Source organism: Pantherophis guttatus, chromosome 8, assembly GCF_059756535.1.
Source record: "Pantherophis guttatus breed Tessera chromosome 8, ASM5975653v1, whole genome shotgun sequence".
In the NCBI taxonomy this organism is placed as follows: domain Eukaryota; kingdom Metazoa; phylum Chordata; class Lepidosauria; order Squamata; family Colubridae; genus Pantherophis; species Pantherophis guttatus.
This window is the reverse complement of record NC_142070.1, coordinates 79,897,196-79,917,500: the sequence shown is the minus strand read 5'-3', so window position 1 is coordinate 79,917,500 and position 20,305 is coordinate 79,897,196. Positions and strand designations below refer to the sequence as shown.

The 20,305-nt window shown below is 45.6% G+C and overlaps 2 protein-coding genes across 13 annotated transcripts in view; one reads left to right on the top strand and one right to left on the bottom strand.

Moving 5' to 3' along the window:
- Positions 1–994, top strand: part of PHOX2B (paired like homeobox 2B) — a 13,363-nt gene extending 12,369 nt beyond the window's left edge. Inside the window, exon 3 of the mRNA XM_087874577.1 lies at positions 551–994. Within this exon, the coding sequence (XP_087730703.1) occupies positions 551–994 (444 nt within the window). The remainder of the gene's footprint in view (positions 1–550) is intronic.
- A 14,481-nt stretch (positions 995–15,475) lies between these two features.
- The window catches only part of LIMCH1 (LIM and calponin homology domains 1), a 207,474-nt gene continuing 202,644 nt past the window's right edge, over positions 15,476–20,305 (bottom strand). For all 12 annotated transcript variants that reach the window (XM_087875476.1, XM_087875471.1, XM_087875478.1 and 9 more), the window contains one exon: positions 15,476–19,914. In XM_087875476.1, coding sequence (XP_087731602.1) covers positions 19,889–19,914 — 26 coding nt within the window. In that variant the 3' untranslated portion in view covers positions 15,476–19,888. The remainder of the gene's footprint in view (positions 19,915–20,305) is intronic.

Below are 20,305 nucleotides of genomic sequence, written 5' to 3'. Positions count from 1 at the left end.
CCTTTCTCTTCCTTTCTCTCTCTTTCTTTCCTTCCTTCTTTCTTTCTCTTTCTTCCTTCCTTTCTCTTCCTTTCTCTTCCTTTCCTTCTTTCTTACTCTTCCTTCCTTCCTTTCTCTTTCTTTCTTTCTTTCTTGCTTTCTTTCTTTCTTTCCTTCCTTCCTTCCTCCCTCCCTCCCTTCTTCCCTCCCTCCCACCCTTTCTCTCTCTCTCTTTCTTTCCTTCTTTCTCTTCCTTCCTTCCTTCCTTTCTCTTCCTTCCTTCCTTTCTCTCTTCATTTCCTTCTTTCTTTCTTTCTCTTCCTTCCTTCCTTTCTCTTTCTTTCTTTCTTTCTTCTTTCTTTCTTTCTTTCTCTTCCTTCCTTCCTTCTCTTTCTTTCTTTCCTTCTTTCTCTCTTTCCTTCTTTCTTTCTCTTCCTTCCTTCCTTTCTCTTCCTTTCTCTTCCTTCCTTTCCTTCTTTCTTTCTCTTCCTTCCTTTCTCTTCCTCTTTCTTTCTTTCTTTCTTTCTTTCTTTCTTTCTTTCTTTCTTTCTTTCTTTCTTTCTCGTTCCAGGTCTGGTTCCAGAACCGGCGGGCCAAATTCCGCAAGCAGGAACGGGCGGCGGCGGCGGCGGCGGCGGCGGCCAAGAACGGCTCGTCGGGCAAGAAATCCGACCCGTCCCGGGACGATGAGAGCAAAGAAGCCAAGAGCACCGACCCGGACAGTACCGGCGGGCCGGGACCCAACCCCAACCCGGCGCCCAGCTGCGGAGGCGGCGGCCCCAGCCCGGCCGGGGCTCAAGGCGGCGGGGGAGCCGGCGGGCCGGGGCCGGAGGGCAACAAGGGCGCGGCGCCCCCCGGCTTAGCCCCAGCGGGTCCCGGCCAGGGCTGGGCTGGGGGTCCGGGCTCCATCGCCTCCATCCCGGATTCCTTAGGGGGGCCCTTCGCCAGCGTCCTCTCCTCTTTGCAGAGACCCAACGGCGCCAAAGGCACTTTGGTGAAAGGGGGCATGTTTTGAGGGGTGGGCCAGCCTCCCCCCCCACCCCCCCACTCACCCACCCACCCCAGACAGGTTGGGCGCTCCTCCGTGGCCCGTGGGGTCCGTGGGAGCATCCCTGGCTTCCCCCCCCAAAACCCCCAAGGCTCCCAATCTCTCGCAGGTTTGCAAACAGTGAAAGCTACAAGACGCCCAACTCTCCCAAAGTCACTCCCTGGCCCCCCAGCTTCTCCCCCCCCCACCCCAGGCCCACCCGTCCCCTCCTCTGCTTAACGGGGCTGTTCATCCTTCTAGCAAGCCATCGACACCCCCCCCGCCCCCCTCTAGTGGCCCAGTGCCCCCCCCCCCCCGGCATGGACCGTTTCCCTTTGCACACTTGGGGATGCGGGGATCAATTCTGGGGGTGTCCTGGGAGCTCTCTGACGCTTGGTTTCCTTGCAGACGTTTTACTACCCAGCTAGGTAACATCATCAGGGCTGGGTGTTGCAAGTAGAAACCTGCACCAAACCCTGATGATCAAACGGCGCTAGGTCAGGAAAACACTTTCTGTAAGAAACCACCCAACTCAGAGAGCCCCCGAGGGCCCCCATGGTTCAACCCCGAGCTACAAATCTCCTCTTCGATTAGTACAGGTAGTCCTCGACTTACAACCACAACACAAATTCTGTCCTTAAGTGAGACGTTGGTTAAGGGACCTTTTGCCGCCGTGCCCCCCCTCCGTTTTACGGCTTTTCTCATCGCCCGACGTTAAGTGAATCGCGGCAGTTGGTAGGCTCGTGACCTGGTTGTTAAAAGCGAATCTGGCTTCCCTATTGACTTTGTCTCACTGAAGGTCGCCAAAAAAAGGGATCGCCTGACTTTGGGACCCAGCCACGGTCATAAGTACGAACTAATCGCCAAGCGTCCGAATTTGGATCACGGGCATCCTGCAAAGGTCGTTAACTGTGAACAAGGGCCCCAAGTCACATTTTTTTTTTCAATGTGATGAAATGAAATGTTGTTAAGTCGAGGACTGCCTGTACCAATTCCGGGCTGCACATCCAAGCTTGGCCGCTAGAGGGCAGCCTCAGGACAACCTGAACCACTGTGCTTTGCTGCCCCCTAGTGGCTCAAGGTTTCAACCGGAGGCTCCTTCGCATTTTTTTCCCCCGCATTCTGGGAAGGAACTCACAGGGAACTGGCATCCCAGGGGGTGCAAAAAGAGGGCACATATTTTTCATAACAGAATCTCCCTTTAGCCCGTTATAGTATAGCATCACTTGGCTGTGGGTGTGGCCATATTTGGGGATCCACAGGACATCTTTCTGGTACACGGCGAGGACCGGTTGATGCTACAAAAAGAGACTCCATCACTTTGGGTGGCTGGGGGAAAGCCCAGGATTTAAAGTTCGAGGACTTCTAGGTTGACTAGAACAGGGGTCTCCAACCTTGGCAACTTTAAGCCTGGAGGACTTCAACTCCCAGAATTCCCCAGCCAGCTTGCTGCCCAAATTGGACTAAAAGACAGTAGCCCTACATACACTAGTGACCAAAATTGTGGAAACCTTTTGGAAAAAAGTGTAATTTTTGAGGTTTGATGGCTAATAACACCCCCTTTTTTTGGGGGAGTTTCAAGATAATCCTATTCCACTGCTGGAATGGCCTGGGAATAGCCCAGATCTTCTTAACTCAATTGAAAAATCTATGGAGACGACTCAAGAAACTGGTTAGTCAGAAGCGACCCAGCAATAAAACCCAGTTAATAGAAGCCATCATTCAATCTTGGTTTCACATTAGAACAGCTGCGGAACTCAAAGACTTGGTTCCCTCCATGGGAAGACGTTGTAAGGCCGTCATTCATGCTAAAGGTTACCCAACTAAGGATTAACTGACATGGGGATCATTTTTGTATATCTCGTTTTTTCTAGGGTGATCATTTTTCGATATCTTGTTTTTTTCTATGTGTTTCATTTTTCTTCTTTATCCTGTAACTGCTATTCTAATAGCAAATCCTTCCTAAAAGTTACTGCATTACATTCTTGATGAAATTATCTTTCCATTGATATATAATTTTATGGTACTACTTCCCCAAAAAAGTGGTGTTATTGGCTAGTTTTAAAAAAATACACACTTTTCCCAAAAGATTTCCACAATTTGGCCACTATTGTTAGTTGTAAAATCTGACTTATTTTTCAATTTAAAGTTTAGACCTTAAGAGGTAACTGGTTAGCGTGTTATACAGGTAGTCCTCGGCTTACGAACACAACGGGGCCCAAAATGTTCTGCTGCTAAGGGAGACATTGGTTAAGCGAATCTTGCCCCGTCTTACGACCTTGCCCGTTGTTAAGTGAATCACTGCAGTTGCCATGTTAGTAAACCGGTGGTAAAATGAATTTGGCAAGTCCCGCGTTGACTTTGCTTGTCAGGAGGACCCTCCCCCCCCCCGAGGACACAGCAATGGTCATAAATAAGGAACCGGTTGCCGAGCGTCCGAATTTTGATCACGTGACCAGAAGGATGCTGCAACGGTCATTAAGTGTGAAAAATGGCCCGAACTCACTTTTTTTTTTTGAGTGCCGTTGTAACATCAAACAGTCACTACATGAACAGGACTGCCCGTACTTAAAACTAAAAACTCGCGGGGGCTTTTCTGAAGCTTGAAAAAGTTCCACGTTCCCGTTTCAACCCATTTGCTAATGAATGTAGACTTAAAAAAAAATAAAATACAGCATTTGGACGAAATTCTATAGGCCCCTCTAGGTCCTGGTTGCACAATTCTGTTATTATCTTCTTCTAACAATCCCATAATCCCTTGCATCGCGGTGGAGTCTGGGCAACTGAAAGGAGCTGAGTGTTTACTGGCCGGATGCCCTTCCCTGTCGCCAATGCGGAGTTTTTTTTTTCCCGAGCAGATACATTCTCATTGTGCCCAGAGAGAGAAATATCTGCCTCTACCTAGGATCGAACTCACAGCCTCCTGATTGTGAGGCGAGAGCTCCACCCTCTAGGCCACCGCACCACTCTTTGGTTGCACAATTATGTGAACTTAAAAAAACACAACCCACTTAAAGCAAATCTCTAATGGCCCTTGTTCCCTATAAGGTGTGTTTAGGAATAGAGGCAGATTAGGAATAGTTGTGGGGGTTTTTTTGAGGGCAGAGGAGAATTCAGAGCCTCCAGTCCTCATGATACATATTCAAAAGGAAGCCATGGTGGCTGAAGAATTCTGGGAGTTGAAGTCCGCAGGTGAGGATGGGAGTCTCCAAGCTTGGCCGCTTTAAGACTTCAACTCCCAGAATTCCACAGGCAGCTATGGTGGCTGAAGAATTCTGGGAGTTGAAGTCCGCAGGTGAGGATGGGAGTCTCCAAGCTTGGCCACTTTAAGACTTCAACTCCCAGAATTCCTCAGGCAGCTATGGTGGCTGAAGAATTCTGGGAGTTGAAGTCCGCAGGTGAGGATGGGAGTCTCCAAGCATGGCCGCTTTAAGACTTCAACTCCCAGAATTCCTCAGGCAACTATGGTGGCTGAAGAATTCTGGGAGTTGAAGTCCGCAGGTGAGGATGGGAGTCTCCAAGCATGGCCGCTTTAAGACTTCAACTCCCAGAATTCCACAGGAAGCTATGGTGGCTGAAGAATTCTGGGAGTTGAAGTCCGCAGGTGAGGATGGGAGTCTCCAAGCATGGCCGCTTTAAGACTTCAACTCCCAGAATTCCACAGGAAGCTATGGTGGCTGAAGAATTCTGGGAGTTGAAGTCCGCAGGTGAGGATGGGAGTCTCCAAGCTTGGCCACTTTAAGACTTCAACTCCCAGAATTCCTCAGGCAGCTATGGTGGCTGAAGAATTCTGGGAGTTGAAGTCCACAGGTGAGGATGGGAGTCTCCAAGCATGGCCGGTTTAAGACTTCAACTCCCAGAATTCCACAGGAAGCTATGGTGGCTGAAGAATTCTGGGAGTTGAAGTCCGCAGGTGAGGATGGGAGTCTCCAAGCTTGGCCACTTTAAGACTTCAACTCCCAGAATTCCACAGGAAGCTATGGTGGCTGAAGAATTCTGGGAGTTGAAGTCCGCAGGTGAGGATGGGAGTCTCCAAGCTTGGCCACTTTAAGACTTCAACTCCCAGAATTCCACAGGAAGCTATGGTGGCTGAAGAATTCTGGGAGTTGAAGTCCGCAGGTGAGGATGGGAGTCTCCAAGCTTGGCCACTTTAAGACTTCAACTCCCAGAATTCCTCAGGCAGCCAGGAATTCTGGGAGTTGAAGTCCACAGATCTTAAAGTGGTCAAGCTTGGAAATTCTTAATTTTTTTAGAGGGTGTCTAAGCACTGAAAAAAAACAGGCAACCACGGTGGGGACTTTTCCATGACCTGCGCATTTCCCTGATGCTCAACGGTCCCACATTCAGCCATTTTAAGCACACACCGCCAAGAAAAATTGCCACCCACGGATGAGCGATCATCTTTTGAACCCTTCCGGACTCCCCGAAAGACCCCCAGAGTTGAATTGGTCCTGACCCTTAAGCAGAAGAAAATCCTGTTATTATTACTTTGATTGATTAGCTTGGTGGGTTTTTTTTTTTTTAAATCGTGTCCTCTTCCTACGGCCGTTTCTTGCATCCGACCCAAAGGGTGTATTTCTAATAGGCAGGGAGCTGTTTACAAAAGCCCCCCCCCAAACTCTCTGTCCCAAATGGGTCTCAGCCCAGCGTGTTCCTTTCCCGGGGAATGGATTTTGTGGTTCGTTCTCAAGATTGCGATGACATTGTCCACACCGTTTTTAAGCTCCCCCTCCTCCCTCCGCCGGGGTGAAATCTACTTATCTTCCCAGCCGGTTCGGAAGTACACATGCCGCGCACATGCTCGCTTGGACCCTCTGCGCATGTGCAAACTCTTCTGCACATGCGCAGAGGGTCAAAAACAAGTTACTTCCTGGTTAAAACCAATGACGACCAGGTGGGTAGGCGGAGCCTCGTGCCATCATCGCTACCGGTTCTCCGAACCACCGGCCGCCATAGTTACCGGTTCGGTCGAACCGGTCCAAACCGGGAGCATTTCACCCCCTTTCCCCCCACCCCCTTCCAGGTTTTTAAACTCTTTTTTTTTCAAAGGCACAAAACCCTCGAGGTTCATTTTTTTGTCACCCAGTATGCTTTCGAACATCCTTTCTGTCTCTTTCGATCACTGTGTTCTGTGACTCAATTGTATAGTGTTAATATTGATACAAAACTTGTCTACTCTAATTAGACGTATAAATAACGTTTTCCTCTTCCTTGTAGTCTTAAATGGTGTGTCTTTATGGGAAAAAAATATGAGGTTTTTCTGAGTTATTATTATTATTATTATTTGCATTTTAGATTGGCCTCGTGGACCGGATTCGGTGGCACGTGGCTGGGTTTTTAATTTCTCTCTCTCTTTTTTTTTTTTCCTTCCTTTTTTCCAGATACCTTTGTGAGCGTTAACTGTCATAAATTATGTTTCAGGAATTCCGGTTTATTTATATGTGGTTAAAATGAATGCTTCTATTTAAAAGGGGAAATATTTCTACATGTGCATATAGTTTTACAAAAGTGTACCATTAATTGGTTGTTGATAATAAAAATGAAAAGGAAATACGGGCCCATATGGTTCTCTTGGTTTAATTTACTTCATTCCAGAACATTTCTCTCTCTCTTTTTTTTTACAGGATTAAACAGATAAATTATCAGCTAGGGCTGTGATGACGAACCTGTGACACGCATATGACATGCGTGCCATCACCAGCTGCTCTTCTGGTTTTTGGCGTGCACATGTGCGCTGGCCAGCTGGTCTTCGCGGGCACTGGAGCGCTGGAAAATGGCCAAAATCCAGACCATTTTTAGACAATTTTTGGGGCCGTTTTTAGACAAAGTTTGGGGCCGTTTTTAGACAATTTTGGGGGCCATTTTCAGGTCATTTTTCAGACTATTTTTCAGGCTCTTTTCAGGCCGTTTTCCAGGCTGTTTTCCGGCTGTTTTTTGGGCCGTTTCAGGCAATTTTTCAAGCCATTTTTCAGGCTGTTTTTAGGGCCATTTTCAGGCTGTTTTTTGGAGTGTTTTCAGGCTGGTTTTTGGGCTTCTCATTTATTGGTTCCAGGGGAATGGAATGGAATGGAATAGAATAGAATAGAATAGAATAGAATAAATATATGGAATGGAATGGAATGGAATGGAATGGAATGGAATGGAATGGAATGGAATAGAATAGAATAGAATAGAATAGAATAGAATAGAATAATGAAGAATGGAATGGAAGAGTAGAGAAGAGAATGCAGAATAGAATAGAATAGAATAGAATAGAATAGAAATAAATGGAACGGAACGGAACAGAACAGAACGGAACGGAACGGAACGGAACGGAACGGAACAGAACAGAACAGAACAGAACAGAACAATAGAATAGAATAGAATAGAATAGAATAGAATAGAACAGAACAGAACAGAACAGAACAGAACAGAACAGAATAGAATAGAAATAAATGGAACGGAATGGAACAGAACAGAACAGAAGAATAGAATAGAATAGAATAGAATAGAATAGAATAGAATAGAATAGAATAGAATAGAATAGAACAGAACAGAACAGAACAGAACAGAACAGAAATAAATGGAACGGAACGGAACGGAACGGAACGGAACGGAACGGAACGGAACAGAACAGAACAGAACAGAACAGAACAGAACAGAACAATAGAATAGAATAGAATAGAATAGAATAGAATAGAATAGAATAGAATAGAATAGAATAGAATAGAATAGAATAGAATAGTGTATTGACCAAGGATGAGGAGAATAATAGTAATGCGGCCTTAGTAAATAGTTTGACAGTGTTGAGGGAATTAGTTGTTTAGCAGAGTGATGGCATTTGGGAAAAAACTGTCCTTGTGTCTAGTTGTTCTGGTGTGCAGTGCTCTATAGCCTCGTTTTGAGGGTCGGAGTTGAAACTGTTTATGTCCAGGATGTGAAGCAGGGGTGAAATCCAGCAGGTTCTGACAGGTTCTGGAGAACCGGTAGCGGAAATTTTGAGTAGTTTGGAGAACCGGCAAATTCCACCTCTGGCTGGCCCCGGAGTGGGGTGGGAAAGGAGATTTTGCAATATCCTTGCCCTCCAGGAGTGGGGAAGGAATGGGGATTTTGCAGTATCCTTCCCCTGGAGTGGGGAAGGAATGGGGATTTTGCAGTATCCTTCCCCTGGAGTGGGGAAGGAATGGGGATTTTGCAGTATCCTTCCCCTGCCACGCCCACCAAGCCACGCCCACAGAACGGGTAGTAAAAAAAAATGTGGATTTCACCACTGATGCGAGGGGGTCTGTCAATATTTTCCCAGCCCTCTTTTTGACTCGTGCAGTAGACAGGTCCTCCATGGAAGGCAGGTTGGTAGCCATGGTTTTTTCTGCCATTCTAACTATCCATTGAAGTCTGTGTCTGTCTTGTTGGGTTGGAGAGCCAAACCTGTCCGTGGATTTGTCATGTGAGGAGGATACAGGGACCTGTTGCCCTCGTTCCCTGGATGGGTGACTGATTTCCAGTAATGTCATTTTAGGCTTCGTGCCCGCGGAAATGCTCTCTCTGAATTGGCACTCCACAAACGGCGTTTGGAATAGCGTTTTGCCATTTTTTGGGGAGGGGCATGCCAGCAAATCCTTGCCAGTCTTCCAAAAGCATCCATTTAGGTCAGAATTATCTTGAACATCATCTGCTTTCTAGCACCATGTAAGGTGGAGCCTTAGTGGCGCAGTGGTTAGAGTGCAGTACTGCAGCTACTTCAGCTGACAGCTAGTTCAGCAGATCAGCGGATCAAATCTCACCAGCTCAAGGTTGACTCAGCCTTCCATCCTTCCAAGGTGGGTAAAATGAGGACCCAGTGTTCTGTCCCAGTCTCACACACGCACCCCCACAGACAGGCAACAGCTAAAGAACTCAGCCAACAAATCTGGTATCAGATTTGGCAGCAATCCAGTGGCTGGTTGCTAGGTATTCTTTACTCACGAGGGGGGAGTTTCTCCCTTCGTCTGGGGAGCCAATACATAATAATCAACAAAGTCCAATAAATACAAAGAACGTCGTCCGATATCCTTTTTTGCTTGTCACAAAGCTGAACCGGCCACCACACCCCCTTTTATACCCTGTGGGGTGTGGTCCAGTGACTCAGCTTAATCCCTGGCACGCCTCTTCTTCTGTTGCGCGCGCTTATCTCTGCGACACTGCCGAGGATCCAGCCAAGACTCATCTCCCTCATCACTGTCCACCTGTGGCTGCGTGGACGTGCTTGGCCCTGGCCCTATCTCTTGACCTTCGACGGACACCGAAGGCATTGCCAGAGAGGAGGGTCCTGGAGAGGGAGGCCTTGCCAACTCCTTTCCTTCACTCTCGGAGTCCTCTCCTGCCGATGACACAGGCTCAGGTAATGGAGCCACAACACCCAGATTGTTGGGGGCAATATGCTATTTAGTATACTGTCTTTGGTGTAAGCCGCCCAGAGTCCTCGGAGAGTGGGCGGCATAGAAATACGAATAATAAATAAATAAATAAATAAATAAATAAATAAATAAATAAATAAATAAATAAATAAACAAACATAATCAATGCTAGATAACAGAATAACAGAGTTCGAAAGCACCTTAGAGATCAACACAACCACACAGGTCCCTAGGTAACACACCCACACAAGCACTCAGATGCTACTGGTAGTACTTACTGCTCACTATTCCACGCTTTCTAGTTTCACTACAGCTTACTATAAGTTCTCCTACTGCTCTTCCACTACTATCTCTTGGGAGTCCCACTGTTGGAGAATACCATCTCTATTAGCCTTCATTCCCTTTAGAAATCAAAAGGCTCCGGCAATGATTTTTCCCCCCCTTTTTCTTTCTGGAAACACTTCAAGGATCCCCTACCTTATTTTTGGAAAGTCACCGTTGAAACACACTGTACGTTGTGTGTTCACATGGAGTGGAAGGAAGGACATACAGCCCCCACTTTCGTTTTACCATCAAATGTTTCACTGTTGAATTATTCATTGTGGACATAAGTGACTGTGTGGCCCCTGAAATATAATTCCATAGAATCAGAGGAAGAGGAAACGACTCGTGACTTATCTATATCGTTACACTAATTTTCTTTTTTTTAAAAAAAAAAAACAAAACTCGTGAGCAAGTTTTTAGTTGATGCAGCTAACAACATTTTGAATTAGAGAATAAGTAGCAACTCCAGGTACAGATTAACACAGGTGGAAGGGACCTTGTAGGTCATCTAGTCCAACCCCCCGCCTAAGCAGGAGACCCCACACCATTTCTGACAAATGGCAATCCAATCTCTTCCTGAAAGCCTCCAGAGATGAAGCTCCCACAACTTCTGAAGGCAACTTCTGTTCCGTGGGTTGATTGTTCTCACCGTCAGAAAATTCCTCCTTATTTCCAGGTTGAATCTCTCCTTGGTCAGTTTCCATCCATTGTTCCTTGTCTGGCCTTCAGGTGCTTTGGAGAATAGGTTGACCCCTTCCTCTCTGTGGCAGCCCCTCAAATATTGGAAGATGCTCTCCTGTCTCCCCTGGACCTTCTCTTCACTAGACCAGCCAGGCCCAGTTCCTGCAACCGTTCATCGTATGTTTTATCCTCCAGTCCCCTCATCATCCTGGTTGCTCTTCTCTGCACTCTTTCCAGAGTCTCGACATCAGTGGTGAAATGTAAAATTTGTTACTACCGGTTCTGTGGACGTGGCTTGGTGGTGATGGGGTAATGTGACTGAGTGGGCGTGGCCAACTTTTTTTTTTTTAAACTTTTAAAAGCATTTTTTTCTACAACCTCTTCGGCTTTTAAAAGCCTCTGACGATCCGGCAACTCAGCTGGGATCGTCAGAGGCTTTTCAAAGCATTTTTTTCCCCCTACAACCTCTTCTGCTGAAGAGGTTGTAGAAAAAATGCTTTGAAAAGCCTCTGACGATCCCAGCTGAGCCGTGCGATCATCAGCTTTTTTTTTTTTTTTTACTGTTAAAAGCATTTTTTCTACCTCTTCGGCTTTTAAAAGCCTCTGACGATCCGGCAACTCAGCTGGGATCATCAGAGGCTTTTAAAAGCATTTCCCCCCACTTCAACCTCTTCGGCTGAAGAGGTTGTAGAAAAAATGCTTTGAAAAGCCTCTGACGATCCCAGCTGAGCCGCGCGATCATCAGAGGCTTTTTTTTTTTTACTGTTAAAAGCATTTTTTCTACAACCTCTTCGGCTTTTAAAAGCCTCTGACGATCAGGCAACTCAGCTGGGATCGTCAGAGGCTTTTCAAAGCATTTTATTCCTCCTACAACCTCTTCGGCTGAAGAGGTTGTAGGAAAAAATGCTTTGAAAAGCCTCTGACGATCCCAGCTGAGCCACGCGATCATCAGAGGCTTTTTTTTTTTTTTTACTTTTAAAAGCATTTTTTCGGCCGAAGAGGTTGTAGAAAAAATGCTTTTAAAAGTAAAAAAAAAAACAGCCTCTGATGATTGCGCGGCTCAGCTGGGCATGGGGGGAGAGCCGCAGGGATTTTTGCTACCGGTTCTCCGAACTATCCTCCGCCATCGCTACTGGATCGAGTGATCCGGCCCGAACCGGGAGCATTTCACCTCTGCTCAACATCTTTTTGATAGTGTGGTGACCAAAACTGGATGCAGTACTCTAGGTGTAGTCTTACTAAGGCTTTATAGAGGGGTAATAGTACCTCCCTTGATCTTGATTGCCTCCCTCTGTTCATGCAACTCCTCCCAGTTTAGTTTCCAAGAGAAAAAAAACCAAACAGACGTTCTTGTTAATGTAGTATCTAGACTTGGAATAAAATACGGCATCCATCATCTCATCAAAATTCAATTAAAAGCCAGATCAGTGTCCAAAGATACAATTTTTTTTTCTTTCTTCCACTAAACCATTAATGGTTTTTTTTTGCATTCCGCAAGCGCATTCAGAGGAGAATAAGCAGTTTGTGACTTCTAATTTCATCTTGCATTAGAAGCTTGAGCTACGGTGAATGGTGAGGCTTCGGTGACTCGTTTAATGCATGCTGTCATTGCCCTTCTGCCGGACGGCCACATCTCTTTAGTACCGCTTTAAAGGAAGTTTGTTTCGCCAAACCGGTTTTTTTATAAGGGTTGGAACTGGTGAAATTACCCTTCTCAACTCTATGGGTGGGAACTCTATTGGTTCTCTGCCTGGTTACTGGGTGGGCGTGGGCGTGGCCATGGTGGGCGTGGCCTACTCAGCCTCCGGCACCACAGCATAGGGGGCCTGCTTTCGGCTCCGGAAGCCCTCCGGAAGCCGGAAACAAGCCCACTTCCAGACTTTCGTGAGGCCCGATTTTTTGCCCTCCCCAGGCTCCGGAGGCTTTTCTTGAGCCTCTGGAAGGCAAAAATGGCCTCCCCCAGGCTCTGGAGGCCCTCCAGAGGTCAGATGTGGGCCCATTTCCAGGAGGCCCGTTTTTCACCCTCTTAGAGCCTCCGTGCAGGCGCTGCACTTACCTGGCATTCAAAATGGGCTGTGTGGAGACTCCTGGGAAGGGCGGGACAAGGTGGGCAGGGACAGCCAGTCTTGCAACTACCGGTTCGGCGAAAAATTGTAAAATTTTTACAAATTAACAAATGTAAAATTAGCATCCGATTCATCTGAACCGGTCCGAACCTGCTGAATCCTACCCCTGGGTATAGATAGAGAGCCAGTTTGGTATCGTGGTTAAGCTGCTTGGACTAGAAGACCTCCAAGGTCCCTTCTAGGTTGGACTAGAAGACCTCCAAGGTCCCTTCCAACTCTGTTGTTCTGTTAAAATAATAAAGATGGGATAAGAACCAAGCTAACAGATATGACATAAGATGTTGAATGTCTGTGCTCTGAGAACTTAAAGGAAGGTGGAGTCATCAGCCGTTGCTTTCACAGGTTCTTCTGTGCAAATGGCTGAACTTCAGCACCTGGACAGCTCCTAAAATGCTAACGCATTGCTTGTTGTCATCCAACTGCAAAGGCCTTATAATGACTCCGATTTGTTGAGTCCCACCAAGTTTCTCAACCTTGACAACTTTCAAGATGGACGGACTTCAATCCCCCAGAATTCCCCGCCCAACATAAAGAGTCATAACGTTCTCCGCGTCTAAGGATTTCCAGGCTGAAATTGATAACATGGTGCCCCCTGGTGGTCAGGATAAGTATCAACCGAGTTCTACGAAGAAAAATCCAAGGACCTGGGATTTTGAGAAGGAAGGAGAGATTGATGGCGGTTAAGAAAATACTAGAAGGATAGGATGATGGAATGGTAAGCCTGGAAGGGACCTTGGAGGTCTTCTAATCCAACCCCCCTGCCCGAGGCAGGAGTCCTCATACCGTGGTCGTCTGATCTTTTCTTGACAACCTCTAGTGATGGAGCATCCAAAATTCCAGGAGGTCAGCTGTTCCATTAATTAATAGTTCACAGTCAGGAAATTTTTCTTGATTCCCAGGTTGGATCTTCCTCTGGGAAGCTTCCACCTGTTCCTTCTTGTTTCGACTTCAGATGGTTTGGAGAATATATCAAGGCCCTCTTCCCTATCACAGCCCTTCAAATATTGGAGGATGCTATCATGTCTTCCCTAGTCCATCTCGTCTCTTTTCTCTTCTCTTCTCTTCTCTTCTCTTCTCTTCTCTTCTCCATTCCTTGCCATTCTCTTCTCTTCTAGTTCTATTTGGTTTCTACTTTTCCTTCTCTTCTTCTCTTCTCTTCTGCCTTCTCTTCTCTTCTAGTTCTATTTGGTTTCTACTTTTCCTTCTCTTCTTCTCTTCTCTTCTGCCTTCTCTTCTCTTCTAGTTCTATTTGGTTTCTACTTTTCCTTCTCTTCTTCTCTTCTCTTCTGCCTTCTCTTCTCTTCTAGTTCTATTTGGTTTCTACTTTTCCTTCTCTTCTTCTCTTCTCTTCTGCCTTCTCTTCTCTTCTGTTTCTCTTCTAGTTCTATTTGGCTTCGACTTTTCTTTCTCTTCTCTTCTCTTCTCTTCTCTTCTCTTCTCTTCTCCATTCCATTCCATTCTCTTCTCTTCTAGTTCTATTTGGTTTCTACTTTTCCTTCTCTTCTTCTCTTCTCTTCTGCCTTCTCTTCTCTTCTAGTTCTATTTGGTTTCTACTTTTCCTTCTCTTCTTCTCTTCTCTTCTGCCTTCTCTTCTCTTCTAGTTCTATTTGGTTTCTACTTTTCCTTCTCTTCTTCTCTTCTCTTCTGCCTTCTCTTCTCTTCTAGTTCTATTTGGTTTCTACTTTTCCTTCTCTTCTTCTCTTCTCTTCTGCCTTCTCTTCTCTTCTGTTTCTCTTCTAGTTCTATTTGGCTTCGACTTTTCTTTCTCTTCTCTTCCTCTCCTCTCTTTTCTTAGCTAAAGCTACCTAGTTCCGCAAGATGTTCATCATATGATTTAGCCTCATCATCTTTGTGGCTCTTCTCTGCACTCTTCTCCAGCAGGTTCTGGAGAACCGGTAGTGGAAATTTTGAGTAGTTTGGAGAACCGGCAAATGCCACCTCTGGCTGGCCCCCGAGTGGGGTGGGAATGGAGATTTTGCAGTATCCCTCCCTTGCAGTTTGGAGGGAATGGGGATTTTGCAGTATCCTTACCCTAGTGGGGTGGGAATGGGGATTTTGCAGTATCCTTCCCCCAGGAGTGGGGAGGGAATGGGGATTTTGCAGTATCCTTCCTGCAGGAGTGGGGAGGAAATGGGGATTTTGCAGTATCCTTCCCCCAGGAGTGGGGAGGGAATGGAGATTTTGCAGTATCCTTCCCCCAGGAGTGGGGAGGGAGTGGGGATTTTGCAGTATCCTTCCCCCAGGAGTGGGGAGGGAATGGGGATTTTGCAGTATCCTTCCCCCAGGAGTGGGGAGGGAATGAAGATTTTCCAGTATCCCTCCCCTGGAGTGGGGTGGGAATGGGAATTTTGCAGTATCCTTCCCCTGCCACGCCCACCAAGCCACACCACGCCCACCAAACCATGCCCACAGAACCGGTAGTAAAAAAATTTGTATTTCACCGCTGCCTCAACCCCTTTTTTATATTCCTGTACTCAACACAAGAAAAGGCCATTATGTTCTGTACGGTTCTAGATTGCAAGAAATCTAGAACAAAGCGTTCAGCAGTCCTAGCAGTGTTTTCTAATTTTGACCCCCAGCGTGAAATATTGGATTCTAACGATTGTGGCATATTTTCTTGTGCTTTGTGGATACAGATAGTCCTCAACTTGAACCCAAAATTTATGTCGCTAAGTGAGAAATGTGTTCAGTGAGTTTTGCCCCCGTTTTACGGTGTTTCTTGCCACATTTGTTAAGGGAAAGGTGTTAAATTAGCAACATGGTTCGTACTAGAAGCTTAGAGCCCACAACAAGTAGTGTCATCGTACAAAATAATAAATCAAATAATAAAATAAAAATAAGGTTATTATTTATGTTTATTTGTACTGTGAGGGAGATGAGTAGTTGCTAAATTTGATGAAATAAATACATTTAAAATATTCCTATACTGTATTCCTTCCAAAAGCCACGAAATCAAGACAGCACCCATTTTAATCCATGTTTATTTATAAATGTAACATTTACTATAAAAGCAGTTGCATTTTAGACAATTTTCTTACTTCCCAGAGCATTTTAGAATAAATATCATTAATAGAGATTAGTGTAATAATTGGTATTTTGAGACTTTGGTGATCTTGTCCGTAACTGAAGCCATTTTGGCTTACCAGCCATATCAACAGTTATACTGGGTACAGAATTAGTTCTAAATAAAAAGAATAATGGGTCACTAGGAAGTGCTGAGAATGAAGTAGATATAAAAATAATTATGACACGGTTATGTCTGCCATCGAAAGGAACGGAAAGCTACATACAGTTTTTGGGAACGCTTAAAAAAAACACCACCCCGTTACATTTATAATATTGCCATGTAAATCACTCTTTAAAAACATGTGTTTAATATTTCAACTCGCTATATAGTGAATTGTTTTTTTTTTCTTGACACTGCTCTTAAATTCCCCCCACCCCCTCAAAACAACTGAAATAATAGATGGGTCACATTCACATCAGCCAGCATCAGTGGGGCCTGAAGAGCGAGCGAACTTCTTAAGAGTCATGAAAAATTAAAAATATGAAGGAAAACCGGGGTATTTTAATCTATGCTGGTGATTAATCGGTCATTATGGAGAAATAAAAGAAGCCTCTGTAGAAAAGAATATGCGTAGCTCAGGGTTGAACAGAGAAGTGTTGGGTGCTGTCAGAGTTGGGTGGGTGGTGATAGGATATACCGGTTCGTGCGAATCAGTAGCATTATATTACTACCGGTTCGGGCAAACCGGTCTGAACCGACAGCATTTCACCCCGATTGGTTTCCTTGTGGACGTTTCATGACTCAATTAGATCACGTCATCAGTTCTAGATGCTGCTCTAGATACTTGCACCAAACCCCACTCCCTCCTTCCACGGATGGTGTAACTGAGTTGGGTCATGAAACGTCTGCAAGAAAAGCAGCCAGCTCAGAAAGCATTAAGGATTCCACAAACAGAAGCTTGGATCCATAACTGATTACCGTAACTCAGATTTTGTTACAGGTAAAGCTGGCTGGCTCCATCTCATAATTTACCTTGAAGAAGGCAATGGGCAGCTACGTTCATGGTGGCATTTTCACTTCTAGTTTCTTTTATTAAAAAGGCATGAAAAGGGTCGGTCGATCTGTGAGCACCGATTATTATTTTGATCTCAATGAACGCGGGTAGGACTTCAATGGGTGCCTTCCTTTCTTCGGGAATTTGGGAAGAGATCCCAATGTGATTAATGGACTTACTTCTGAGTAAGCCTCACAGACAAAAGAACGCCAAAGTTTTTGTAACTTTGGCCAAGTTTTTTTAAAAACAACGAACAGATCATGTTCACGCCCCAAAAATCATGTTTTTTGCTCCTTCCAGATGTGCTGATCTGTATATTTTCTAAAGAGCTTAAACACACCCAAGTGTGCAGTGGGTTGTGCCAAGTTGTGTAGATCCACATAAAAGCCCACTGTGATCAAAGAACTTGGCCAAATCTCTTTACATTGTATCCTGGAAACAAAATCATGGTTGCGCATGCACAAATCCAAAAGCTACAAGTACCACTTCCTCGTTCTTCATGATGAGCCTGTCTCGCCACAAAAGGGGTGGCGAAAACACACACAGAAACCACAATTTAACCCAAAGCACACCACTGGGGTGACTAGCGATTCCCTTACCACCATCCGTACAGATGTCAAAAATATGTACTTATTACAATTAATCTGTATTCCCCACTTCCAAGTTAAACATCCTCCCAAAAAGCAACTTAACGAGAGATGTAAAGGTTTGCAAACAAAAACATCTGTGTTAAGTCAGACACAAAAATGTCTTCTTTTTTTTACAAAGCAGATGTTAACAGCTGTTGCGATGATCAAAGCAATGCCAGTAGCCATTTTTCCTGTGGCCCAAAATAGCGCACAGCCATCCCTTCGGAACATTAAAACATGTTGTGACCCATCAGCGGTCAGCGGAGCTGCCAGCAGAGTCGGACAGTGAGGAGGTTGGGGAGGAACTTGGACCAGTCCTGGAGGCTGGGGAGAGCTCAGATGAGGGCTCTGCGTCGGAGGCAGAGAGGGAGCTAGACAGCAGTGAGGCAGAGGAACAGATGGAGCCTATTCCAGTGTGCTCAAGCACAGAGCTGCCAGAAGACAAGAACAACTAAGAAAGCAGGGTCGACTCAGGAGTAAAGCCACACCTTGGAGGTGATTGGCCCCTCCCACAGGAAACAAAAGAGGAGTGAACAGGGAGTGGGCTTTTGCAGGAAACAATTCATTCGTTCCGTGACTCACACATTAAGTGTGAAAAACGGTCCTAAGTCACTTTTTTCAGTGCCGTTGTAACTCTAAATGGTCACTCAGCGAATGGTTGTAAGTTGAGAACTATCTGTACTGGCATGCACAGAAGGTAAAAAACACATTACTTCCTGGTTATAACTAGGAAGTAATGACTCCCGGGCGGTGTCATCGCTGAGCCACCAGCCAAGATCACTACTGGATCGTGCGATCCGGTCCGATCCGGGAGCATTTCACCCCTGAATTCAGGGTTTCTCTTAAGGTGGATTTAGGATTTATTACAAGGGGAGCACATTTTACACTCTCACCACTTCTCTGGAGAGCAGAGGTGGGTTTCATATAATTTTACCACCAATTCACCCAAACCGGCTGAATAACACCACTGGCAGAGAAGGATTGGAAATTTTGGAGATCTCCTCAAATTATTCCCTACCACGTTACTAAACTGGTTACTGCAGAATTTCCATTTCACAGTTACTGAGATTTCCACCTCATTGTAGAATAACTGCAAAAGGGGCATGGTAATGTTATTTATTTTCCCTGGTAAAAAAATGAAACACAGAGTTTTATCTTAAGTTTAAATCTGAAACCAGGGGTGGGTTCTAATTTTTTTTACTACCGGTTCTGTGGGCGTGGCTTATTTTGTGGGCGTGGTTTGATGGTCATGTGACAATTCTTTAGGATTTAGCAGAGGTACTGGTCTACCAGGCTTTTAACTGCTTGCAGAGCTGTAGCGGTCTACCCATTTGTTTTTTGAGCGTCCTGGTCTACTCATTGTTTTTTGAGCATCCTGGTCTACTCATTTGTTTTTGGAGGTACTGGGCTACCCATTTGTTTTTGGAGGCACTGGTCTACCCATTTGTTTTTGGAGGCACCAGTCTACTCATTCATTTTTGGAGGCACCGGTCTACTCATTCATTTTTGGAGGCACCGGTCTACTCATTCGTGTTTGGAGGCACCGATCTACTCATTCATTTTTGGAGGCACTGGTCTACTCATTTGTTTTTGGAGCGTCCCGTCTACCATCACACTGCCTTTTAACACTGATCAGCTGTAGGGTGGCCCTTTGAAGCCCCGCGGCAAGAGTTTAAACAGTTTTTTTCTTTCTAGCCGATCAGCTGGGACTCGGGAGGCAGCGAATAGATTGGGGCGGGGCCAAATAAAAGGTAAGAATAATGCGGGCGGGGCGGGAGGGCCCAGCTCCCGAACAAAGAGAACCATTTCGGTGACATCATATTGTCACCGCTGCCGGCTCGGCCGAACCGGGCTGAACCGGGAGGAACCCATCACTGCCAGAAACAGTTAGCAAAAGTCGGCTTAAAAAACAAACAAACCAGGTACCATCTGTCAGATAGTTGGGGAGAACCGCCGAATGTTTATAGGATTGGTTTTTGTGAAAATGCCAACATTATATGTAGATGATCTGTTACTACAAGAAGCCCGGTTTTAGGTTTTCGGAGACGGCGTGACTGAAGGGGAAATAATTTATGGAGAGAATCCTTACCCTCCACGGAAGGCAATATTTAGTAAAAGGTTTCAAGAATTACAACGTGTTTTATCAAACTAGTCTGTATTAAAAAAGTTACCTCTTTAGTAATAAACGGAAAAGTTGATCTCTATGATGCTGCTCAACCTCCTCCCGAGAACTCAGTTAATGAAAGTAATATATTGGCATATTAGAGGGTAGCTACAAAGTTTTGCAGATATCTGCATATCTGCAAAGTTTGCGTTAAAACTTCAAATTCTCCGCTTCTAGGAAATGAAAACATCATTTATTGCCTCTTCGTTCCTTTCAAAATATCGGGTTTGAAAAACCAAGCGTGACCGATATTTTGGAAGGCGCTTTGCTGGGAGGGAAAAGTGCTTAACCGTGCAGCCGCAGACTTCATACATGTAACGTAAGTGAATGCAGGAAATCAAAGGATGTATCGCGTGAAGAAAGAGGCATTTGAGCCTTTCGACCCACGAGCTTGGAGAGGGAGTCCAAGAGCTACGGAGTCCATGGATTTGAGCTCTTACACGCCATTATGGCAAACAGCCTCAAGACTCAAAGGATGATGGTCCTCCTTGGAGAACATCTTACGCGGAACTGAGATCCGGGTCACAAAGTGGTTGGCTGGCCAGCAGCTACATTTTGGGAGAGAGAGAGGGAGAGAGAAGGGAGAGAGAGAAGGATAAGAGAGAGAGAAAGGAGAGAGAAGGGGCAGAGAAAGAGAGAGAGAGAAGGAGGGAGGGAGAGAGAAGGGGAGAGAGAAAGAGAGAGAGAAGAGACAGAGAGAAAAGAAGAGGGGAGAGAGAAAAAGAGTGAGAGAGAAAGGAGAGAGAAGGGTAAGACAGATAGAAAGGAGAGGAAGGGGAAAGAAAAAGAAAGAGAGGGAAGGAGAGACAGACAAAAGGGGGAAAGAAAAAAGGAGAGAGAGAAGGGCAAGAGAGAGAGAAAGGAGAAAGAAGGGGCAGAGAAAGAGAGAGAAAAAAGGAGCGAGAGAGAAGGGGAGAGAGAAAGAAAGAGAAAAGGGGA